The sequence below is a fragment of the Amphiprion ocellaris genome, chromosome 9 (genome assembly GCF_022539595.1).
Source record: "Amphiprion ocellaris isolate individual 3 ecotype Okinawa chromosome 9, ASM2253959v1, whole genome shotgun sequence".
Lineage (NCBI taxonomy): Eukaryota > Metazoa > Chordata > Actinopteri > Pomacentridae > Amphiprion > Amphiprion ocellaris.
The window spans coordinates 7,968,091-7,994,705 of NC_072774.1; the positions used below are offsets into that span (position 1 = coordinate 7,968,091).

Genomic DNA, 26,615 nt, shown 5'->3' on the forward strand with positions numbered 1-26,615 from the left:
GTTAATTATTTTGACTAACCTCTGAGCCTTGTCAAATTGCCTTTTCCCAGGAGATTGGTTGGTTTGATGACAACTGCAGTGCGGTTTGGTGTTTTCTAACCACAAAATTGTCCGTAGAGGCATCACCGGTGAGAGGTGGTGCGACAACACTGTGATTTACTGGTACGACTAAAATATAATATATCTCATTGTACCAACAGAAGCCGGCTCTTCCATGAAGCCGCCGTCAAGCCCGTGGCTCACCTTATTAAGCAGAACCTGAAAATCACCAATAGCACTTTGGAATAATATTGTTTCTCTCCTGTTTTCTAGGTGACTGGATCAAAGCTGGCTGCCAACACATTGTGTGCTCTGACCATAGCTGCTGCTGCTGCTGCTGTTGTTGTTGTTGTGGCCTTCATCCACAGTTGGCAGCTCGGCCTCCTCATCCTGGCATGCGTTCACTTCCTGAGGCCAGCTTAATTCAATCGAGGCCAGCGGTGGGACTTTCCTCTGAGGACCAGGTGATGCCACAACAGTCTGGGTAGGTGCTAATAATATGACAACACAGAGCATTGCACACCGAAACATTGGGCTGAAATGAGCCTTTTCAGATGTAATTATTGCATGTTTGTGGCTGTTTACAGTATATTATGGTCAAAGCTGCTGTTTTTTGGCTTTCGAGGGTTCACGGCTGCACATTTTAATAGCAGTTTATGATAAATAATATTCTGTCAATTAATCAAAGACCAGTTTAATTTCACCTTAAAAAACATATTTTTTAGGACTACTTAAAACCAGCTTTTTAATTCAGCTTTTGACTCACTCTTTTCTGGAATTAAAAAATCCTGTCTTTTGAAACTGTATGTTAAATACCTGATGTTAATTTATTCAAACCCGTAATATGTTCAATCTTAGGCTACTCTAAAGAGAGAACTTGAATTGATAACCAAGTGTATTTTCCCAAAGTCCTTTTTGTGTTTGGATATTTTTCCCTTTGAGCAGCGTACTTCAAAACTGATGCGGCAAGACACAAACGCACAAAAAAAAAAAAAAAAATGGATGATATAAGTATGGCAGTTGAAGTTGCAGCAAAGCTGACGGGTGCAAACCACTTTAAGTTGTTCTTGGCCTGTAATAGTTTATCCATCCATTATCTATACACCGCTTAATCCTCACTAGGGTCGCGGGGGGGCTGGAGTCTATCCCAGCTGACTCGGGTGAAGGCAGGGGACACCCTAGACAGGTCACCAGTCTGTCACAGGGCTACATACAGAGACAAACAATCACTCTCACATTCACACCTACGGGCAATTTAGAATGATCAATTAACCTCAGCATATTTTTGGACTGTGGGAGGAAGCCGGAGTACCCGGAGAGAACCCACGCATGCACAGGGAGAACATGCAAACTCCATGCAGAAAGATCCTGGGAAAGCCGGGACGCGAACCAGGGACCTTCTTGCTGCAAGGCGAAAGTGCTAACCACTACTCCACTGTGCAGCCCCTGTAATAGTTTAAGCTTTTGCAAATTTTAAGTCAAGACAGGAGTTTAAATAGAACTATTTGGAGCCTACCTTCTACAAATTGCTTTTTCTATTCTGGCAGCCTTGGATATCTCTATGAACGAGGCTTCTTCTTTAGCCTCTTCTCCTCATCTTCCTTTTCTCTGTTGATGCTCTTTCTGCTGTGGTTCAGTTCCAGGGAATATTGTGTGGAATCAAACCATGTTCAGTGGTAACCGAGTGAAATTAAACAGCGGTGCATTTGTCCTTTGCTAAAAGATATTTTTTCTTTTGCTGGCTCACAAAAGCATTTCAGCATCTGGGATTTTATGTTTTATAATAATGCTGCTAAAACAATGACGCTGCAACTTTGTTTATTTGTTTGTGCGCACGTGTGTGAAGCTGTATGTCATAGTGTGTGTGAGAGAAAGACAGATGATTTTCAAACATAACATTTAAAGACTGTGGGTGATGGACACAAAGAATAATCACATCTTAATGTAGCTCCTAACTAATGCATCCTTAGTGATTGTAAATACTTGAATTTTAATTTCTAATTTGCTTCAATTTAATTAAAAGTGTTTTCAGAGACCCAGGAAGACATGTAAAACTTTGCTTCCAGATTGTCAAACACTGAGGTGTGATTCAAGAAGACATTGTAGGAAAACGTGGTCGTCTTTTGTTTTCCTCAGTAGTGCACGTCTCATAATAACTAAACATGGTAATCATGGAACATCTCTGCAGTGGCATTTGTTGAAATCAAAGCTTTAAATTTAACCTCTTTGTGCTGCACCAACAGTTAAATTTAAAACTGTGTCACTACTGAAAGGTTAAATAAGTCAGAATTCTCCCAGTTAAAATAATACTAGAACCCCGAAAACACAAAGTTCTCAGAATGGATCAATGCTGTTCTTAAAATTACTTTTGATTGTGCGTAAAAGCGCTAGATGGCGCTACACAGCTGCACATGAAGGGTCGCCGAGCAGAAGTTTGCAGGTTACTGATTTAAGTTCACTCCTCACAGTCAACCGAAGAAAACGAAAAGCACAAGAAGTCACAATAATTAGTAATAATAATTAGTTGTACTGTTTAACATGCTTATCATTTTTTGTTGCTCAGTGTAGAGGATGATTGTGGTGCCAGCGCGCACACTGTCAACCCAGTTCGGGTGCGTAATTTTGACGCGTAAAACCAAGAAACAAGGAAACAATACGTGAATAAAATTTTTGAAAAATTGCCTTCTCTGTATTATCAGTTCAAACAACAAAAATTAAAACTCGTGGCAGCTAAATGGAAGAAAGAAGTTTTTGATAATGGGCAAGAAGTCTAAATACACATCGTTAACAGGCAAGTGAGTGATAAAATGAAGATAAATAAATTGATACTGAATAAATGCAAACACACTTGTGCTACTTTCTGAAAGCTCATACTTATACTTTTGAATTTTAATAAGAGTCAAGTAATTTTAAACAACTCGAGATGAAGTGAAATTCAGCCCAGCCTGACGGAGGAAAAAAAAAATCGCCACAGAATTATAACCAGAAGTTACATTTTGCGAATTACACTATTTAAATATTTACATGTTCTTGTGAATAATAAGCATTTATTTACATTTTGTAAATCTGCTGTGCATTTATGTTAACGTGGTACAACCATTTAAAATTGTAAAAGCGAGTGGGGGAATGTCAGCTGTGCGTAAAGCAACGTTTGACTGGAAACAAAAAGTAATAAAATGATTTGCAAATTTTGTGGAAAAAAATAACAAAGTACAGTAATGCAAAGCAAATATTAGAATTGCTGTCTGATCTTTTTAGATATATGCGTAATATTGTGCGATACTTCTCACACTGCAATTAACCAATAATAAGGCAGCGGTGTGGAAAAAGTTGGAAAAGTTTCAGATTTTCACCCTCAACAGAAAAAGTCACAAAGCGACCACGATGGAGTTTAGCTTACATTTAAATTCGCACACTTCAGCCCTTTCCCTGTATTTTTAAGCAGATAATTGTGTGATTTTATTATTTAAATTTAAATGAATTTCTGGCAGAGGCCCTGATATTGCTGCAGGCCTTTTCCCCCATCTGGTTTGAAAAAACTCTAAAGTCCACCACGGAGAACACAAACACTCCACATTATTCACAATATGTCACATTAAGATGTTAAAAAAAACCGAACCAAAACACGGGAATCGTGTTAGATAATCCAAAAATAATAAATCCCAGACAAGCTTTAATTTTAAGCTTTCAGTTTCATCGACTCAACAAGCAAACAAACTGAGTCGATCAACTGCTTCTGAATTCATACTGACTTTATTGAGTGGCTCACATAAAAAGCCATTCTCGGAATAGAGAGAGAGAGGAAAAGAATATCATTGTAAAATTAAAATCACTTTACAACATGCTTACTTAAATTAAATGAGTGGGTAAACAGTAAATGATTTCCAAACCTTACAAATAAATTCAAAGTGCGCCTAATGATAGACCCCTAAATACAAGAAAAAACTCGTGGTTAAATATAACTCCCCACAATACATTTCATATCATGTCAAAGAAAAAAAAAAATCCAAGTACATTTCCGTATATTTTGAAATATTTACTAGAGTCCATATACAACTAGAAATACCTATACAAAATCGTCTCCTGGACAAATAACATTGCTCACCTTTACATTGGTCTGTAATTATTCTAACCTACATTTCTCAGTATATACAACACATTTTTGCAGCGAAGTCAAGTAACCTCGGCTGGCCTACTTATAAACTTGGCGCACATAAGTGTAGGCTGTGGACTGAATAGCAATAATGTGATATAAACCTCCAACTGCTCTTCCATTATCAAACCGCTCATGGGATGAGACAGATACAGTGTAAAATCATCCCATGCGTCTCCATAATCTACAGGTATCTGTTCCTACCGAGCAGTCCATCCACAGTGACTAAAAACAGTTCCTCTTGCTCGATAATAAAGTGCCAGTGTTTGGTTTTGAACAATATGTATGACAGCACAACTTTTGCAGGCCCCAGATTTTTTCACAGCAGTGTTTTCTGTCTTCTACTGGGAATTAAAACATTATTCAGGATCGGGCTGCAGAAAGTTTCACTGCTCCAGTGTGTCACACAAGAACTTGATTACACTTTCACACCGCAGATGTATTAATGAGAAGTTTCTGATGGTACAGCTATGAAATTATGCAATTAGTAGTCTTAAACACTTGGAAAAGGTCAAAGAAACCTATTTTTCTCATTAAATGACAACACTCAGGATGAAGCATTGCGCATACACCAAAGTATGTCCACTCTCGTGTCCTCTCGGACAATTCCATCACAACACTTTGCTGTTTCACAGTTTTTTACTTCACTGAAGGGCAGTTTTAGAGGCCGTTCATGCCCACTCCCTGGGCTGACTCGGGTGGGTGCAACAGGTCAGGGGAATGGCACGGAGGGCTCCCCGGTGCACTGTGCTCGCTGTCGGTATCACTCCCCCTCTTGCCTCCGCTGCCTCCGGATCCAGAGCCGGCGGATCCTCCGGCGCTGTGAGTTTTTACATGTTTACTCAGGTGATCGCTACGCATAAATCTCTTGTTGCACACCGGACAAGCGAATCGTTTCTCCCCGGTGTGCGTGCGTAAATGTCGCTGGAGCTCGTCGGAGCGAGTGAATCTCTTCCCGCAAAAGAGCCAGTTGCACACAAACGGCCTCTCGCCGGTGTGCCACCTCAAGTGCGCCTTTAGGTGAGACGTTTTCCCGTAAACCTTCCCACAGCCGGGGATGTGACAGCTGTGGAGACCCTTTCTCCGGAGGCTGGCGCCCGCCGGTCCCAGTCTCTCCGCCTCCTGGCAGTTTGGACAGTCGCAGGTGGCTCTGCCCGAGTACCGCCGGGCAGATGACCTCGGAGACCCCGCTAAAGATGCAGGTGGACCCCCGGAGAGCATAGTCCCCCCTGCCCCGGCTAACGGAGAGGGGCTCGTGTCCGGGTAAGAGGATAACACCGGTTTGAAACCGTCCATCAGGTGCTGGCCGGTTGTCAACAGGTGTGGAGAGGGACTTGTACTGAAAGCAGAGTGGCTTAAACTCGAGTAATCAGAATTATATCCGCCCAGAGGAGAGTGCAAGGAGGTCTGGAGTCCACCGGAATGTAAGGACGTTTGTAGTGCTGCTCCGTTAGGGTTCTGAACGTCAATCCATCCAGCTCCCACATCCCACCACGCAGAGGCTCCGGTGGTACCGACCTCTCCTGCGGGGATACCGGGATGAGACGATTTGAACCAGGACTCGTACGGATGCGCAACGCTCATCCTCGGATAGATGCCCTGCAAGCTGTCCACTGAGGTGTGCACCTTAGAGATGAAAACCGGCTGGTGGCTGGGCTCTTGGGAGCTGCTCGAAACGGACGCTTGGAAAACAGAATAATCGTTTCCAAAGTGGGAACTAGATGAGGTACCAGACGTGAGGGAAAAGGCACTGGATCCGCTGGAGCTGTTGGTGCCGAAAGAGTCCGAGATGCCAGATCCATTACGGGACACCCCGAAGCCGGACAGGCCGGATCCGAGGCTGCAGCTGCTGGCGGCGGCTCTTTTCCACGGATGGAAGCCTTTTCCAAATGACGAAGAATTATCCGAAATAGTGGACGGTGAAGGGCTCGGACTCCCTATTTTGTTACATGTTGCAGCTAACATGGCTAAAGGAGTCGATCCTAACCTCGGCTCCTCCTGAAAAGGACAAGAAAAACTGTAAGTGGCTGCTCAGTCTAACAAGTTGCAGGTTAATTACGCACAGAATTTCAGCTGGAAACAGATGCTTTAAGTAGTTTCCCCAGTTTTAGCAGATGACTTTAATATTATTTTTTAAGTGCTGGAAATCATCACAGTAGATTATTATCACTTCCTACCTGGACGAACAGAGAGTGAAATGCGACAGACGGCGCTTACAAATGCATGCCAAACAGGACACCAAGGAAAACATGCGTGTTTTTGCGCACCAAACTTCTATCCCCGTCTAACAGAGCTTTTCTCACACGAAGCGCTCGCTGAAAATATAACCAACGCACTGGCTTTGCTGCTACTTTGCGCCCGCTGTAAGTTTAATCCCCCTTCGGCAGGACATTGACAAGAACTAATTAAACCAGTAAGAAAGTCCTTTTAGACTCACCCCTAGAAGTGAAGTTGCCATCACACAAAAACACTACCCTCCTCAGAGGATCTTTTTATATTTATGAATCAGAGCACTGTTTTTTTAGAGGTGTGCAATACAATGATGTGTTCCGCCCATTCTTCCACAATTGTAGGCTCCTCTCCGGCTTTGAAGTGCCGCTGTGACACGGGCGACCAATCAGCGGCTCCGTCCCGCCGCACCGCCACATACTACCGTGAGGTCATCAATAGAGCGCCTTCAGACAAGCTCTCCACCCTCCTCCACCCCCCTCACCGCCCCCCACATAAGAAAAGACAGCGGAAGGAAGGTAAAGTTAAATGAGAGTGAATTAGGAAGGAGGAATTAGGGGGCCACTTAGTATTGAGATTTTACAGAACATCACATTCCATAAATTTAAAGGAAAGAGGAGTGATGACCTGCGCACCTGTGGTAAATAAATAATGAAAAAAAAAGCTGGCAAATCATACTCTAGCACCAAAACGCACCGCGATACAATAAATAAACTCCTCCAAAAGCGTAGTTTTACACTCTCAGAACTCTTTAATACCCCTTATAGAGCTCCAAAACTTCCATGCGTGTTCTTTTCCGCAAATACACTCGTGCGTAAAAGTTTAAACTCCGCTTAATCCTGCCCGCATTTGTGCTTGTAATGATTTCACCAAGTTTTTCGGTGTGTGTTTTTCCAAGAACATCTCCATATCTTTCTGAGTAAATTATTCTGCCTCTAGCGTAATTTTCTTTTGCATGTTTTAACTTCTTTAGAAGGTTAATATACACAAACTATTACACAAGATATAAAGGCTGCATTGTTCTGCCAGTGGACCTATATTACATCGTCTCAAACTTTCACATTACTGTAATTGTGTTCAATTATCCTGACAGTTTTGATTAAAACGTGGTGCATTCCGGGGGAAGATTATTCATTTTATTATAGGCTGTATTAGTTTAAAACAGAAGATGAGAGGTCGATGTAGTTGACTTTATAAGATTTACTGCCTGGAAATTCAGAAATGTGGGGATTTTTTAAGGGGTTATTGGGAACACGCATAACGCTGGTGCCACGTTTTAACTGAAATTATTTATTAAAGTGAGCGACTGCGCTGGAAAATGAAATGATAAACTGATTATATGGAATAAGTTCATCACTTTGCGCACTGACATTCTGTTAAAAATCTATAAAGGAGGCTCATGTTACATAATAAGAACTTGTGGGCTAAATCGCGTGTTGAACCCTGGGACTCTGTTGGAGCCATTAGCATGCAGTGTGCACTGGAAGCATAAATTTCATTTGAATTTCAAATTTAATAACGCAGGAGGTTTTTAATCATCCGCAGTTTTATTTGTTTGATATTAACATGCTTATTGACCGGGTCTGTTGACCAGCTTGGTCATTACAGGACAGGGAAAAGTTAATTAAAACGACCAGGGATTATTCATCACATCATCTGCCTAACCCATGTCGCTTCCTTTATTACACAGCGTGATAGATGGACTATCTGATTAATTCTTGTGTTTCTAGGATTGGACAACTGCTTTTTTGGATTTACACTGCTTTACCTTCACGTGTATAAAATGAAGGGGGTGAAAATAAAATTACACTCAATATTTTCACCGTATAAAAGCCCCCGAAGCAGGTGCAGCAACATTATAAATGCAGCGATTTTTTGTTGCACCTTAATTATTAATCCTGCAGCATGTGTTATTTAGTTGCCAATATTTAGAGACAATTCTAACAAATTAATTGCATTTATTCCGCGTTGAATTAAGCATGTGTGTCTATTTTAAGTCGTGTTGACGCTTGTTTCCAAACTGCAGGCGACAAGCGTCAGTTTAATTATTTTAAACTAGAACGAGCGTGGCGATGCGCATTTAAAATATTTATCACAATCGTAAAAATCTATTAAAAGTCGGATTTTATAGAAACACACACATCCATTTGGCTTATTGACGTTGGAGATGAGAAATCAACCTGCTGCTGCCCATTCATTATTTTATTTCTGTCAAACTAACCAATCACGCAAGCTACGGAAAAATCATACCAAGCTGCGATTATTGTGTACCAGCGTTTGAGGCGAGAGAGAAAAAAGGAAACGTGAGGAGAAATAAAAACCTACATACCGTGCTCCTCCGCTCCGCAGTGCATTGATTGACCCTCGACGTTTGCTCTCAGCAGAGTAAAACACAACATCTCCTGCTGCCGCTGTGATTGTGGACCTTGCCAGATAAATGTTACACTGGCAATTCAATTAGGAATAACTTGGGGGAAAAAAATTCCGCTGACCCTTTTTTCCACCTCATGCACCAAAACTCCTAACATGATTATATAAATATTGTGCAATTAAAGTTTCTTTTTTAATATAAAACAATTACCAGTAAGATTGTTTTTCACCTGTTATTATTCTTAAAAGGGATGGGGATTCATTATATTATGCGTAAAAGGGATTTTACACATTTGGAGAGCACGGTTCGATTGCAGCTACAGGGGACATGTTGGCCTCTGGTGACAAATTACCAAGTGATCATACCAGCAAGACTGATGTCAGAGGTCAGTGTGATAACTCCCCGACAGGAGTCGGTACAAGAGATATTTAATCCACTTCAAAATCAAAATGTCTAATGTATTCTTGGACCAACACCTCTCCAAAAAAACCCAAAAAAACAAAAAAACAGTCTTTAGTTGCCTGTTGCATATCAGCAAGAGTTAGAGGGTCGGTTCTCGTTCATATGGTGCGCACAGGTTGTTCCTATCGCTGTAACTGTAAGCCGCATTGAACAGATGTCCCCATTGAAGGCTTTCTTTCTCCTACACACATGGGCTATATTACCATCATGAAATCAAACTCAAAACCTGTCCCTTTCGCCACCATAATGACCGAGTTATTCTGGGCCGCTGAGCACGAACAAAGTGTGTTCAATATTGCGTGCTCCAGAATCACTCTGCTTAGAGAACCGGGAAGAAGAAGGGGGGAAAAGAGGAGTCAGGGCCATAGATGCAGAGCTATACTTTAAATGTGGAGTTTTACAAAGCAGCTCGATAATCTGAAGGCCTTGATATCGAGGGTGGATTTTTTTTTTTTTTTCTGGAGGTGAAATGAAGGTAATCACTTGTGGATCAGCAGCAATTAGGAAAAAAACCTTTGGCTCAGGCAGCATATAGGTCTAATGCCTCTATTTTTCTACATTCTTTATAAAACAGACATATTGGGTGCATTATTTACACACTGGTGTTAACCCAAGAATTAAAAAAGGAGATAATGCTGTGATCAATTTTGTGGCAGCTGTAATTATAATATAGATACTGTAGATACATCGATAGATAGATGGTGCACTGTGCAACTGTATGCAGCAAAGTGTGCAGAGCATAGAGTAAGAGGTCTGTTGGGTTGTTGTTTTCTCTATTCACCGGGAGGTTGGAAAGAGCAGATGTCCGTCTGCACAGTGGCTGCCAAGTGGGTCCGGAGGAGCAGGGCAGCCACAGACACAAGGGCCCAAATGGTGTGACAAAAGATGTGCAGGAAGCCCCTCTCCGCCTGGGTGAGCCACAGAGAGGGTCTCCCTGTGTCTGCCAGCCTGCAGGGGCACTCACAACACGAGCCAGAGTGGTGGCAGCAGAGCCATGTGTTAGCAGCCTGGGGGAGCACTGGTACACCAACACTCATATTCACACAAACATAAATACACATGCATTTGCAGGAATGTGCACTTGCAGTCCAGATCACACCCGGTCTGTCGGTGCACACACTCAACTGCGCTTGCACTGAAACATCTATCTGTCTATCTGTCTTTTTGCTTGGCCCATGAGGTCATGCCGAGTGGCTGAAGAGGCCCTCAAAGTGTTCCAAGCACAGGTGTGCAGCATGGCCTGTACTGAAGGGGTGCACTGAACCATAAACAATGATATAAATGTCTGGCAAATAAAATGGCTAGTTAACAATCTTTTGACTGCTCTAACCTCTGAGCCTTTGTCGGGTATCGATCAGCCAGCTGTTCCTGGCTTTGTCTGGCAGGACGGGAGCCTCTGGTTCCTCCTGGGATGAATGGACACAGCCGGCAGAGAGAAACTTTTCTCCTGCCTTTCAAGTTTTAATCAGGCAGAGGGCGAAATCAAAACAAGAAGCTGTTCTTCACCTCCAGTAGGTTGAAATTTATGCACTTATCACAAAAATAAATCATGAATCAGCCGGCCACCCTCTGGAGGCTGTTTAGAGGCTTTAATTTAAAGTTGCTTGTTATATCTGACAACCTCTGGCAGTGGCTTCTTTGTTCCCTAGTTGCCATGTTGATGGTTTACATGGAAACCATGTCAATGGTAATTTGGATGGGCATAATTTGTCTCCCTATATTAAGATAATTGTATGTTAAATAACGAATATCCTGAGAATTACAGTGGGTGTCGTGTGATGAGCCTTGTCACGCAAATATGTCAGGAAAGGGTGTTAATGATCTGTCTCGGCACCTGTCAGTCAAACCAGGCCTGACAGCAGCAGCAGCAGTGAAATTCTCTTGCCAGGTTTTTATAGTTGAGGTTATATAGTGGCTGTCAGTGCTGCCCTCCTTCCTCTGTTAGTCTACCACACTCTATCTGTGCTCCTGATGGCCTCCTCTCACTAAAATAAAACGAGTTAAGCAATTTATTTGGGGATTTGCTGGATAGGCTTATTGGATGTTATGATCTGTATGTCCCGGACCACTTGTTTGCTTAGCCGAGGTGATAGATTGCAGCGTTTCTGTTTATGATAAACACACATAACAGTGCATTTTGCCACCATTTGGCTTGACTGCTACATCTGTGGGCAATGAGGTCTTCTTATTGACTTTCACTGAGCCCAACATTGCACTTTGTCAGTGTGAGCGGCAGCCTAAGAGACAGGCGGGCGAGGCAGTCATACAAAGTGAAGTACTTAGGATTAGCCCTGGCTCTTCAAGTTTCAGTAATTATCCTCCTGGAGGCATTCTTGCTGTGTTGGATAATAATGGAAGTCCGGGTGTACGCCTGTCACCTCTCAAGTGTGGGTGGAGGAAGCCAACGAGAGGCGCAGGACAGAGAAATGTTTGCTTTTCTGTTATGTCATCCGAGGAGCACAAGAGTAAGGCAAACTCCGTATTGTTCGACCGAGCGCAGATAGAGAGGAACAACAACACAGATTTTTTTTGTTGTTTTTTTTTTTCCCCCCTCGAGATAAAACGTGTGACACACAACAACTTGGAATCTTTTCAGCTGCGGATGTGACAATGAAACATGTTCTCCAAAGGTGATAATGTGCTCTGAGATCAAGTGTAATTAGGAAGTGTCGGGTGTTTGTTTTTGATAAACAAATCTGTTAAAGCGTTATTTGTTTAGAGTGAGTATGATCTGATTGGCTGTGATTACATTTGCGAGCTGCACAAATATGTGATCCTTGGGGAAAGAAAAATTCCTCTGTCTGTTCAGGCACTGGAAGAATAACTATTTCTTCTCCATCCTGGCATGTTGCCTCAGTTTATCTATCACTTTATCCTTAAAGTTTCCCCTGTTAGGATAATAGAAAAGGTCTTTCTATCCAGCAGAGACAACACAATGCTTTAATTAAGAGTCAGTCCGATTTCCCAGAGGGGAGATTGTCTTCTTCCATTAACTTAGTTTATCATATAATAAAGAGGTTGCCTTGTCCTTCCCTACCCAGACAATTGGTTTTAATCAGCCAGCAGGCCTTTCATGGTTGATAATTTATGCTAAATTGACAAGGGTGGAGGATATCACAGAAAATCATTATGACAGGGCTCAGGTCACTGCCTGTCACTGTCTTGTTTTATCCTGTCCACTGAGCTTGTGGTCAATGACAAAAATACAGAAATGTGATGGAAATACTCACATTGGAGACTGCACACCTCGAAGTAAATATATGGAAGTTATTTTATACAGCATGTAAAAGTTTCTGGGCACATTTGTACTCCAAAAATAACTTGATTCTTCACAAGGCTCTTTGATTCTTCATAGCACCATCACTAATTGAAGAATGTCTTTATTTCAGGGATGGTTCTTCACATACTTTATGTGGTTCTTGTGGTAGTGTGGTACTAAAGGCTCTTCCATGTTATTGTAGTGATTTTTTTGTCAGGTAAAAGCATGAAATTAAAGCTCAAACTAACTGAATATTTCCATGATTGATTACTCTTCAGATTATTTTGGCAATTAATCATCAGAAAACGGCAAAAAATGCCCTGTAATATGTTGTACTGTCTGTCCAAGAACTCAAAATATTAAATGTATTATAACGGAGGAGCATCAGAAATCCTGCAAATTCTTACACTGACAGTTCATACTGAAAAACTCTTAAAATCAACATGCATCTATAGCTGTCAAAGGCATCTACTGTTGATTTTATTTTGGATTCACAAATAAATTTGAGGTTTTAGTGGTCTATGTTCTACCTGACAGTGACAGATTTTAGTATTGATGGGATTTAGTTTGTGTTTCCTACTAGTCTGTAATTTAATGAAGTTAAAGGAAAAGTTTAGAAATTGCCAACTATGTTCATGAGCTTGTTTTTTTTTTTTTAAACTTACACATAATAATCTGATTTAAAATGCTCAAAGAACCATTTATTTTAAATAACTACTTACCATATTACTATCTGGATGCACAAAAAATTATCCTACAAATGGTTTCTTAAAGAACTTGTGTTTGCTAAAGTTTTTGGAGTGCTATTTTGCTACCTAAAGGAACCATTTTTTGAGGAAGCTTTGGGGTTTCTTTGAAGAACCTCTTGTTTAAAAGATTCTATGTGGAGCTACAAAAGATTTCACTTAGCACCTTTGAGTTGGTTTAAAGAGAAATAAATTACAGAGTAAACAACACACAACAACAGGTTAAAACTGGGAAATGTATAGATATGAATATAAAAATTCTTTTCCAAATGTGTATTTGTAGAAGCAGAGACACCAATAGCTAAAGCAAAAAAAAAAAAGAACACAACAGCCCTTTTCTGTTTTCACTTTGTATTTTAAGTGCACACTACAAGTGTGAAAGTACAAATTGTGATTTAAAGTAAAGAGGGCTGGTGGGGGCAGGAGTGTGAAGGGAGGCAGCGGCAGGATGAGCAGGAAGCTGGGACACACTTCTCGCCTTGCAATTTAATCACTGTATACCCAGGGAAGTATTGACAGTTGTCCTGTGGAAGCTATTAAAGTTGCTGTCCAAGGTTAAATGAAATTGCAGTTTATCAAGGCAGCATTGAGAAAATAAGGGAATCTGTTCATGTCTGTTGATTAATGTGGAGCGTGATCAACACAAGGGGTTCATTAAGCTATACATCACCAGGGTAATTTAACATGTCATCGTGCCTGCTGTCGCTCCCCTTCACACGTTTTGTGCATCGAGCATGTTTGGTGTATACGTGTGAGTGTTTGGCCTCACGTGTTTCGCTTGTGCCGGCGCATCTTTCGTTTTTGCATGATCTAACTTCAAAAATCTCATAAGTTTTCACTCCAAAAGGCTGAATCTCTTATGTGTAAGGGCACAATGTGAATATGATGTTTAGATTACTTAGCCAATATTCTGTCAAACCTCAGCATGGAGGGAGGAAAATCATAACAGCTCCTCCTAAAAATGTTCTGATTTAAACTGAAATCAGACCTCAACAAGGCCTGGTTTTCTCTTCTCGTCCATTTTGCAGCGTGCTGTTCATCTCATCACATCCCTGCTTTGATCACTGCTATGCTCTGCAGCTGACGAGCATACATAGAGGTATGCTAATCAGGCCTGGGACCTGGAGCTGTGATTTTTTTTTTTTTTTTTTTTTTTTCTGCCTGGTGTTTTGTTTACTGGTGGATAATTGATGGTGCTTGAGGGACAGGCATGAGTCGGACATGAATCACAGGCGACATGGCTCCTGATAAGGAGCTGAAAGTCGCCTGTAATTAAGCCGGGCACTAGAGACCAATTGTTTGTAGAATGATTTGGTCGGGGCTAATTGACACTAATTGTTTAATCAGATTTTCTTCCCCTCCATACTGAAAGCAAGTGTGTTCCACCAGCACTTCACCCAGCCATGCAGTGAAGGAAAGGCTCTTGATGGGACATCTTGAAGAGAGTCTGGGGATGGTTGGAAAGCTACAAGAAATCCACATATCCATACATGTTAACACAGTTTTTGATGCAGTATTTATCTCCTCATGTATGACTCATACAGCAACACAAGTAATGTCATGTACTTCTCATTGATTTTAGCGAATAAAATCCCATGAGTGACGGGGCTCCACCATTTTTCTGTTATGAATTGGTGACATCACCTAAAAGTATTTTTGGATGAAGAAGAATTGATTGATCTCGAGCGCACACTTAGCAGGTACTGTTCTGTAAGAGCAGTGGTTCTGATGAGCTGCTGCAAAGAGGAGATTTATGACAGTTTGGTGAACGCTCATAAATTAGTGCAGTAATACCTCCCATCTTCCCACACTCGCTGCAGGAACTGTCCTGTTCAGTGCACGATTGCTCTACAGCTAGTTTTACACTCTGCAGTAGAAGCAGCAGTGCACGCTAAATTACTTTGCAAAGCACCGGGAGGCTATTTTGGAAGAATGGCGGGTAATTGTTTTTTAATACCTGTATATAAGTGTAGGTCAGCATCAAAGCTGCCATTTTTATGCCTCATTTAACCAAAACTGTTACAGTAAAGATGACTTGTGAGTGCTCTTGTGCAGGATTTTTGTTCTTTTTTGAATCCCTAATCACGGCAGCATTGGAGTAGTTTCATATATTAAATTACATTTGGTGAAAATCCAGCTGAGAACTCCTTTATTTTATAAATTCTGCTCCTTTAATGTGGTTGATCTTATGTTTATATAATAAAAAAAGTAACAAACAGCAACATATAAATTATGTTTTTATGTATGCTAGCCCAGTTTAATACTGACTTTTCCACTTCATTTCACATAAAAGGAGTGTTTTTCTGAGGAAAAAGCAGAAAAAATAAAGAGATTATCATATATGCACAAGAAATAAACAGGGGCTCTGAATAGAAACACAATTAACTGATATGTAAACAAATAATTATGTTGGCAGAACAGTTTATGGCAGTGTTTCATCATCAGCGCTCGTTTCAGCAAAGACGTATTAGAAGTTGAGGCTGCAGCACATGTGAAGAGCTGCTTTGGCGAGATTAAATGATGAAGCGGAGCAGATAATTAGAGACTAGTCTTCCTTCTCTATCTGATTAAACCCAGCAAGTCTGAGTAACGAGCTGGTGATGGGTGGAGCCCAACACATGAACATGAGATCTAACATCATTACATTTAACAGCAATTAAACCTGTAGCTTTTTTAATTAACACAAACTATGATGGGAAATTAATGGTTATTACTCGGGGGGCCAACAGAGGGGAACATTGGATATCCCCACATCTAATGTAAACCTCCGCTGAGTGCATTGGAAAGCCTGGACTTGTCCTGAGAGCTTCATATACAGCTGGTCATGAAGAGTAAATGGTCAGTTCACCAAATTACACATTAGCATATTTTCTTGTGGATGTAGATTTATTCCAATAAGCATCTCAGTTTGTAATCATTGGTACAGTTCAGAAAAAAGACTAATGTACTAGGAGGTTCATAAAATGTAATGATTGAATACCAAAAGCATATTTTGTCTAGTAGCCTAAGATATGTTAGGTTTTGTGATATTCATCTGTGACATTTCTGCAATGGAGGTCAGTAGTGTTGTTTTTGTGGTGCTCATAGCTTTGGAAATTCAGCTGCAACTTTTTTGTCACACAAAGTTATTTGAAATAAGCCACATGACTTCACAAGTTACTCAGATCGGTCCAAATTTTTGCATTTAGTCATGTTGTTTCTGGATAAACAACTTTCTGTTTCATTTGTAATCTCTCACTTTTCACCACAGATGAAGTTTCATTCACCTCCACTATATTTTCATACACTCAATATCTGCTTACCTGCTAGTAGGTAATAGATACATCATGTATTTGGGTCTTTTTTGCAAATCAAGCCTTTAGTAATCCATCTCTACATTTTGTAAAACGCCTCACTTAAGTGTATTCTGATGAGATATGATCAGAGATATGATCAGATATGAAATGTAATTAGACGCTTTTACTTCAATATCATACTAAGTTGCAAAGTTGAGGTACTTTTCTTGAGTATTTCTGTGTCATACCGTTACATAATTCTATTCCACTGCAGTCCTGAGGGAGATATTGCGTTTTATATTATCTCTATTAGCTGCAGTTGTGAGTGATGTTACAGATTAGGATTTTCCGCAATGAATTCAATTCCGTGCAGATTAATTCAATTTTATTCAATAGCACCAATTTACAGTAGAAGTCATCTCAAGCACATCTAATATTATCTTGTGTTATAGAGAGAAAACCAACTAATCCAGATATTCCTTCTGAACAAACTTGTAAATTTGATTTATCATGATAACAGTATACAAAGTAGTATGCAGAATTTATGCTTGAAATGAAGTATTTTAAATCTCTAGTGTTCTCAATGTCTTGTAGAATCTTTAAAACTGAAATAAATATATTTATTTTAATGCTTTATACATGAATTTAATACAAAACACAAAAAATCCTGTGCAAAATCAAGACCTGCACTAGTGCCCTTTGTTTTAAGTACTGCTTTCCCCCCTTATGAAATACAACCCAAGTTGGGGACATAGTTGACCATTTTAATAGTATTGTTTTAGTATTGCACATTAGTCACATTCCAATTAGCATTTATCTTGTCTGTGTCGCTTTTCAATAAAGTTTTCTGATTTATCGCGGAAGGCTGCCTTTACTTTGTGCTAATAATTGGATGCTATTGAAAGGATGGGTTTCATTGATTTTGTGGATGACTGGGAGCATTACTGGCCCAGACCATAGATTGTCAGCAAGGTCTGTGTTGAGCTGGGATCGATGCCGGTGAATCTTCCCCTCTGGTTGTTATTTACTTCTGTCTCCATTGATTGAAACATGCAATAGTTCAGGGGCTATTATCACACTGACGCTAAGTTTCTCTGTCTCCCCATTGAAATAGCTCCCTCTGTTCCTTGGCAATATCTCACTCCAGCAAGTGCTCCCATCTTTCCCTTTCTAACTAATGAGTTAAGAGTATTGCTATGACCTGTAAACATCAATCATGGAGAAAGACGGAGACAGTGACTAACTGCACCAGCGAGAGGGGGATGAAATGAAATGAAAGTATACAATAAAAGAAACATCCAGCCTGTTGGAGAAACTGAAATAAATAATAGCAGAAATTCATTTAGATAATCATCGAATGATCGCTGGATCGTTCGTTTACGGTAAATCACCTCATGTAAGGAGGAGGAAAAAAACCTGAATTGTGCTATCAATTTAATGGAGGGTGACTAATAATGCTCTTGGCTGTATTTAATAGGAGACAAAGACGCTGAAACTTTTTTGTTCTTTCATTGTGAATTCAGTGGTGTGCTCTTAATCCAATTTAGTGCTCTCAGAGTCAGGAGAAGGAAAAAAAGGGCCATGAATTTCTATTCAGCTGTTAAAATTAAACTTCTTCTTTCAAACGGATAACTTGCACAATTTGCTGTGTAGTGGCTGCCCGGCTAGATTGTTTCCACAATACAACATGGAGACGCTCCTGTGCAAGTGGCCCATCCTGCGTTTACATATCTTATTTCCTGACGAGACAGCAGAAAGGTCAGCGTCCTATCCAACTGGGACTCTCATGATTGAATGTAATCAGTATGTACTTGTTATTCTGAGTGCCGGGGCCTTTTCTTTTATTTGCTGGCCCAGAAGTTAATTTCCCTGGTGACCTTTGTGTAATAAAACAGTATTATCTGTTTCTGGAGCCACAACAAGGAAGCAAATTAGCTTCCTCAGCACTGTTTTGTCACCGAGGAGATCAGTTATAAGTTTATTTACTTTAATTAGATTAAGGGTGCAGTAAAGGCATGTGTCTGTGTGGGCATCATCCCTCGTCTCCTTGCATTATCTGATTGTCCCGGCCACTGAATTGGACAATGGTTACACATTTTAATGATTGTTCACTCCTTGCAGTCAATGGAGACACTTGCATATATTGGATGGATGCTTTTTTTTTCTTTTCTTTTTTGCACAAAAATTCAACCGAGGGTTTTAAGTTAGCCTCTTAGCTCGGACAAATTGCGAGCACACGGAAAATAATCAAGCTGTTGATTTCTCACACTTCTGCACGAACATATGTCACCTGATACTGTGGAATTCCTCTAATCCTTAACTCTGCTTTAAGTGGGAGTGACGCTTTTTCCCTTTAAACTTTTTTCCTAAGTGCACTCAGACAAGCTCAGATGAACACCTTTCTTCTTAAATACACCATGCACAGTTTGTACTAGAACATCTACGACTCCTCCTTATGATGGAAAAGTAACATTTTAGTGCTTTATTTGAACTTTTTTCATTTGAAGATGGTGATAAATATAAATACAGGCTTGAAAAGTAGCAAAATGTTTTTTTTTTAAAAAAAAGATTTATCCTTAGACAATGGAGCAGCTCTTACGCTTCACTGATATGTTTCCAGTTTTAAATGTATCCTATGGTTGTTGCAGTTTCTGACTAAAGGTGAATGTGAGAGGAGAGCCTGTGAGCGATGGAGGCCAAAATGAATGCAATGCTTTACTGACCCGAGGAATCTCTTTTATTACGGCCTCTTTGTGCCTCTCCCTCCGCTGCTCTGTCAGGCCATTCAGACCCAGTGGCAGCCACCTACATTATATCCTGGATAGGCAGGACATTCATGCCTTTTTAACCCATTGTCCTTCCCCCTGGGGTGAGGGCCCAGAGCGGGATGTGAGAACCCCAGGCCGGGTATTGTGTCCCTCAGCGCTCTTCACACACCCGGCGGGGGACTTCCTTTCTGGTGTCACCGAAACCTGTGTGGTGTAATCCGCAGCTCCCCGCTGAGCAGGATGGGAAGGTTATTAAAAGTGCCTCTAATGTCTCGTTAATAAATCGCTTCCATTTTCCGCTTCATTTCTAAGTAATCGTGTTGGGAGTGTGGATGGGAAGGAATGTGTACCAGTTCCCGTGTTTTCAGTATCAAAGCAGCATAAAAATTAGCATTTCTTTTTATTGTCAGCTACACATATCACACAGGCGCAAGTACAGATCCATTAGAGATGTGACCCTCGCATTAAAGATCAAGCATCTGCGTGACAGGGTCAACCTACAAGGTGTTGATGCTGCTGTGATTGCCGGAGGAGAGATTTTAAAACATACTGAGTCCGGCCTGGAGGTTTCGGGTTAATGGTGTCTTATACTGTGACCTGCTGGATGCTGCGTTTAGGTCTCTTCTGGGGGTAGCTCTATAAAGCAGCAGAGGTCACTTCAGTTAGAGTGCTGCTGTGTTAAGAGGTTAGAGAGCAGAGGTCCCCACAGCGTGGTATCACAAGCACTCTCCGTGATGCGTTAAGGATGCTGATGCTGATGCCTCTGATTGCCACAGTGGGACCTGGAGGTGAGGTTAGGGATGGCTCAGGACTGCTGGGGTAATCCCATTAACTGTGACTCCTACAGCCCTCTCTCCCAGTGTGTGTGTTTCAACAGGAGAACGGAGGAGACTGTGTGTGTGTGACCCAAAAGACATTAGCCTGCCCTGGAGGTCAGAGGACACACGAAATTAAAATACATGCGAATCATTCATCAAATATGAGCGTCTCTCCTGTTCTCGGCTTGAGTAATTACCTGTCACAAGTTGCAAAGCATCAAGCTCCAAGTTTGTTAGCGATGACTGCACTAACTAACTTGTTAATCTGCTTCTTCTCTGATCTTTCAGCTTTATTGTTTCATTGCAAATAAGCACATAATTGTTTATGAGAACATTACATATTGTGTGATGTGATTCTTTTTCATATAGTAAGCTTGTTGTTTGACGGTCAGAAGTGAAAGATCCTTTGAGCAAAATGAGATTTGTCAGTTTCATGTGACAGTGCACATCTCAGTCATTAGTTAAGGCACAAATAATCACGGAGAATAAAAAGCAACCTGTTCAACTTGGCGTGTGAGGACAATACTTGTCTCTGGTTAATTGGTCTCAATTATCACTTGTGTCTCCCATTTTGGTCTGCAACAATTAGCTGAACTTGTGCACAGAATGTATATTGACATCCTTGACAGCTGCTAAGATGTCACCATTGAGCTGATTTTAGCAGCATTGTTAGAGGCTAAAAAGATGGTGGCCATTATGTGCTATACGCTGCTAGGCTATCTGCATTGCTCGCAGTCGGTCAGTCGATGCAGGACAGCGTCCGCGGATATATAAGTGGGGCAGTTATGGCAAACAAAAAGCTATCAGTGATTCTGAATAGAGAAAAAAAATACTGAAGGGGTCAAACGTCAATGGCAGGGAGTAGGAGAGTGTTTGGTATTGTCAATAATGGATTCTCTGTTTGAGGGTGGGATATTCACAGTGAAAAGCTTTTGGTGGGCGGGATGTGGTGGGCCAAAGTCATTCATGCAAGAACACTATATCATGTACATACTCATAAAGCAGCACAAACACATGATTAAGATCAAGTATGTAGCATTTTGCTTGAAGGAAAATTTCCCTTTTTTTTAACCTTTAAACATAGCAATTTTGATTTAAATTGCAAAAAACTCCAAGATACAAATCAGTTCACAAGTTACTGAGCAGTTATTCAGTTTTTTCATCATCTCTGAAGGAAAAAAAACACTTTGCAGATATTTCTATGCACCAATAATAGATTATTTGTAACATTGACACACAGGATTATCCATACTTAAAAGGTTACATTTAATTATTTGACTGTAACTAATGCGGTTAAGACAGATATTCACAGTTATTGGTATTTGGAACAATATGGTTAGTGTGTGTATTGATCAGCCTGGAGTCTTGTCGCATCTGTCAATAGCAGTAGATGAATCTAATTATGGTTCCTCTCTGTCTACTCAGTTAACTGTCAGCATGGGAGCCCTTAGTCTGTAAGTCTAGTACACGCACGCACACACACACACACACACACACACACACACACACACACACACACACACACACACACACACACACACACACACACACACACACACACACAGCTATCAAAGCATCAGGACAGTTGGTTTAGAGTCCCACCTCCTTCCTTAACACCCCCACCATAAAGCTTCAGAGCAGGTGCAAAAGCAGGTATGAGACATCTCCTAAAAGTTATGAGTTTGGGTGAAAAATGCCGTTTTGCCAACACAAATACTGAATGGAACTAATGGAAAGTACAAAATTTTTGCTTTATTTTTTAAAAGTATTTTCTCTTAATTGAAAATACTGAATTTTTGCAGATTTTTTTTTTTTTTAATTTTTTGAAAGCATTTTCTCGTAATTGAAAATATAGAATTTTTGCAGATTTTTTTTATTTTTTGAAAGCATTTTCTCTTAATGGAAAATACAGAGTTTTTGCTCTATTTTTAATTTCTTAAAAGCATTTTCTCTTAATGTAAAATATTGAATTTTTGCTTTGTTTATTTTTTTCCCAAAGCATTTTCTCGTAACTGAAGATACAGAATTTTCCCCTTTTTTTTATTGTTTATACCATTTTCCCTTAAAGGAAGTCTTATTTTTGAACCAATATTTTTAGATCTGCTTTGTGTATATAGAGAATCGTTTCAGTAGTATGTTTTTTCATAAGTATTTCATAAGTAGTGTGGTAATAATAAGGAAAAGAAACAAAAAAAAAGACATGGAGAAACCATTACAGGCTGACTTGACACTAACATGTCATACAAACATCAGAGCCCTGTTTTTTGTGATTCATTTACTTTGGTAGAATTCACACTTTCCCACATGAACAACAAAGCTTCACGTGTCATCCACAGACTAGACTCCTGCACACACACACACACACCAGCTCGTGTCTTTGTTTGCTCCGTCTGTCACTTCACTGAGCCGTGTGTGGCCGCTCAGGGACTCCCCTATCTCCACAAGGTTTTTGAGGGGGAAAGTCATTTGAGTTCGAAATCTTCTATGGCAAGTGCAGCACTTCATCAAGGGTGAAGACTCCCTGGCTATCAGAGATGTATCAGTTGGTCTGATAAAGCCCTTGCCCCGGTCCCCGCACAGCAACATCCCATCATAAATAAAAGCAGCAGAAAAGAGGCCTTTGTCACTGTTTATCTGGACTGCTTTTCTTCCTCGCCCTTGATTTCCTCTTCAGAAAATTGATGCACCCTTAAATTGAAGCGGAGGGCTTGACAGGTAATGGTTAGTGTGATAACTGCTCAGATTTCATCAGCCAGGGCTTGCTTTTTTTTTTCTTTTTTCCCTTTTTTTCCACTGTGTGCAATTGTTGGAACTTTCAGCTAGATTACTAGATTACCTGTCATCCAGTGCATCAGATAAAAATGCAGAGTTGAGGAGATACAGCCAACACTGGAGCAGATAGGAAGAAAAAGATTTGGATGGAGAATGTGAAAGGAACGGTGAAGGGAGGAGGGGGGCACGAATTTACATTTATCTGATAGCGTGGCAAATAAAACATATTATTACCATCACAATCACAGGCGCTTTCCTGTTGGCATAGAGATTTGTGATTTATATTATGTGGTTTAAACGCTGTTCATGCTATGTATGCATATAATTAGCACTTGGGAGAGAATAAAAACATGTTGCTGCCTTGCCTGAATTAGCCTAGCACTAAAATATAACATATTATAAAAATATAAGGTTTATTTTGTGGTGTTTTTGCATTTTAAGATTAAATTTACAAGGTTTTATCCACTTTTTAGATGTATTTCAAATGGCAACTGCAGAGAAAAGCTTTTCTGTTGCATGAAAGTTTCTTGATTATTTGTCAGAGAAAGAGACACCACCTATTTCAGTTGCGAAAATAAACAAATAAAAAAAAATCTGCATTTTATCTTTTGCTCCATCAATGTTATGGTAACCAATAGAGCTGAAATCTTTGGCAGATGTGTGGCAGCAATTTTTCTCAGCTATTATAGCATTATAAACACTCGGTTAGAGTTACATAAAACATGCATATTTTTGACTGGGAAATTTTCAGACGAGAGAAACAGCTGTGCTGGCCTTACAATGCATTAAGTATTTCATCCCTTTTAGATGGTTAAATTGTGCATGAAATGTTGCTGGCGCAGGGTTCTCCCGAGCTGGACTGATTAGGCAACATCTGTTACATTGGGAGAAATCCGTGTCGTTTCTAATTAGCTGTCAGGCTGCGAATACGTTGTGCCTGATGGTGCCGAGGATCTGCCACAGGTTCCTCTCCTCGTCCTGTCACCTGCTTGTGTGTTCTCCCCCTCCTCTCCTCTTCGTCTCCCCCACACTCTTCTCTCCCCCCCCCCCACTCCCCCTTCACTCTCCCCTCACATACACACTCATCAGCTGTAATTAGAGAGCAGGGTCCGTACAAAGGAGCGAGCTGGGAGCCAGGCTCGAGCCCATCTGTGCAGCCCCATCATCAAGCGGGGCTCACAAGCTCCTCCAACGCTGGGGGCCGCTCCCGAGCCGGGGCCCCTGCATGCTGATCATCACCCAAGCACACAAACTTTCCTCCTTCGCCTCCCCCCCCCTCCCCGCCTTTATCTTTCTTTTCCCACTTTGCTCTCTTTCACTCTGCGCTGAAAGAAAATCCATCGCCGACCGGACTAATTCATCTTGCTTTAATAAGGCTCAGATGCTGGTAAATATTAAATACACTACAAGCGAGGAACAGACAACACTGTGACCAGCTATTGACAAAACACAGCATTAGAGGGATGGAATGAACTGAAATCCATACAGACAAATTAACAAACACAGGAAAGTGTCAAAGAGACGTTCACAACTGATGTTGTTTTCATTCACACGCTCGCAGGCTTGTTTACCGCATATCTTTAAGGTTTCAACTTCAAATTTAGCTTTGTTATAGCTGTCGTTTTTGTTTGTTTCATGCTAAAAATATATAAGGTGCACATTCATCTCAGTGACCTTCTGCAGTATATCGGTTCCATTACATTCATTACTAACCATGTGCACAATATGCTATTGCTATAGGTCATCTCCAGCACCAGTCAACACAGTATCTGTCAGGCAATTTATTTCTGCAGCTAATCAATAATTCTTGTTTATGTCCTCCAATGGGGAAAAAAACAGCATTGGCTAATATTTTTACATTTTGTGTTTTACACATATGTTTCTTTGAGTTATTTTTATTGTCATCATATTGCCAAGTAGCAAGTGAAACTTTCCCCGTAATGAAAATGTCTATTTTGAGAGAGATCTGTGCAAAAGAGCAGCATTAAAAAACTGTTAAAACAAGAAAGATGAACAGCTTAAATAGGTTAAAACGGCTATCACATGCTATGTAAAGGTTTCGATATTAAAAACTTGAGATGTGTGTTGTAGAAATTCTCCAAAAAGCAAGTGTCCATCATGATGCATGAAGAGGTCTGAGTTGCCTAAACTATCTAAATTAAAGTAAAGGTAATAAATTTGGAAGGAAATACAACGGCCAAGACTGTTGTTTCCCAGATTCTTTAAAATTGACTTGAATAGAACAACTAATCCTTGGAAATAGTCTTGAAAAACTCATGCAAATCTGCAAAATATACTTTGTTCTACTGTAGTAGGAGATGAAAACTTACATTTTGTCATCTTGATCAACTTCAAATCACCTTCAGTGCTTTGTTTTATATTAAAGTACTAGTTTTGTCTCAGTATGAAAAATGAATACAGTTGCTATGCATGGATTTATATGGGTGGGTACCTCATGCATAAATATGCCACTGCAAAGAAAAACGGAGAGCTTGGTTGTTCTTTTTGGATTGTTTGAAGCTATTTACACTTTTTCCAGACAAATGCATAGAAGAGGAATCTCTAGTATTTCACCCAGTCCATAAACCCCTGCACCTTTTTGTCATTAAAGCAGTAAAACACACTAATACTTCCTCTTGCCATTCTTAAACCTCCCAGTCAGTCTCTGGCTCTGTCATGACACAGTCACACAGCGTACACATCTGTCCCCTTTGGCTATTCCTGACAAGTTCAACTGGAGAGGCTGCGAGACGAGGGGAGGAGCTGCTGGCCAAAGCCAAAAGTTCTGCTTGAGTGGCGCCTTAAGGCAGCAGGCGAGACACAAAGATAACGCTGAGTGGTTCTCATAGACCACAACAGAGAGACGTCCCGGCCATGCCACCTTAAATTGAAGTAGTTCGTTTGGAAGTTGACAGCCAGGACTTGTACAGTGGAGTGTTGGTGTTTTCTCGGGTGACAGAAACATCAGACGCGCTCTTAAAACACTCAGCTGCCCATCAGGGATGAGACAGTTTGCTGACTGACTAATCCAATCTGGATCGTGTTCTGTCTGTAGGTGTAAAAGATTAAATACATGAAAAATGTGGTGCATTTTCATTTTAACACATATGCTGACAGTAACTGAATAAGTTTAGACTATGCAAACATTTTCAGGGAAGTTTTCTTAGTTCGTAATTCATGTTTCCTAAAATGTATTCACAGCATTAATAATGTTGTCATATGCGTTTTTTTTTTTTTTTTAAAAAACAAACTGGCAGAGCAGAAGTAAAAACTTGCGCTTAGAAGTTAAAATGTTCGGACAGCTTTTTGAGGAAATACTCACCTAATTACTCAGATTTATTAAAAAAAAGGAAGGAATAACATGCACCCACTTTTTTATTGATTTTTTTTGCTGACTCTCCTCTGTCATGTGAGAAATTTGAAAATTTACTTACATTGAAAATATCTAAACATATGCTGCCATATGTTTTTTAAGCAAACCAAATGCACTGCATGTGTTTTTGTCAGAATAAAAGGTTAAAGGTTCACCTTTTACACTTTCAAAGTTAAATGGTTTCATATGTTGTGCCAGATTTTTGAGAATCTGGCACACCTAAGCACAATGATTGTATTTATTTATTCAGATTTAGCATAAAAAAATGAAAAGGATTCCATGAGAAGCTTATTTTTGCTGTCTCCTGCCTCTTCTATACATCATTTGATGTGAGAAACCATAAAACCTAC

The 26,615-nt window shown here is 40.4% G+C and overlaps 2 protein-coding genes across 4 annotated transcripts in view; one reads left to right on the plus strand and one right to left on the minus strand.

The window, feature by feature from the left end:
• LOC111588827 (dynein axonemal heavy chain 11) overlaps window positions 1-26,615 on the plus strand; it is a 105,701-nt gene that overhangs the window by 3,091 nt on the left and 75,995 nt on the right. Inside the window, exon 2 of the mRNA XM_035943458.2 lies at window positions 313-523. The gene's annotated coding sequence lies outside the window, so the exon portion shown is untranslated. The remainder of the gene's footprint in view (window positions 1-312; window positions 524-26,615) is intronic.
• sp8b (sp8 transcription factor b) lies at window positions 3,771-8,860 on the minus strand. 3 transcript variants are annotated; one of them, XM_035943460.2, is made up of 2 exons: window positions 8,751-8,860; window positions 3,771-6,190 (listed from the first exon to the last, which is right to left on the minus strand). In XM_035943460.2, exon 2 carries the CDS (start codon window positions 6,155-6,157, stop codon window positions 4,853-4,855), a length of 1,305 nt encoding a protein of 434 aa, XP_035799353.1. In that variant the 5' UTR covers window positions 6,158-6,190; window positions 8,751-8,860; the 3' UTR covers window positions 3,771-4,852. The 3 variants fall into 3 exon arrangements, with proteins under 3 accessions (XP_035799353.1, XP_023155200.1, XP_023155201.1); XM_023299432.3 differs by lacking the exon at window positions 8,751-8,860 and adding an exon at window positions 6,630-6,783; XM_023299433.3 differs by lacking the exon at window positions 8,751-8,860 and adding an exon at window positions 6,370-6,612.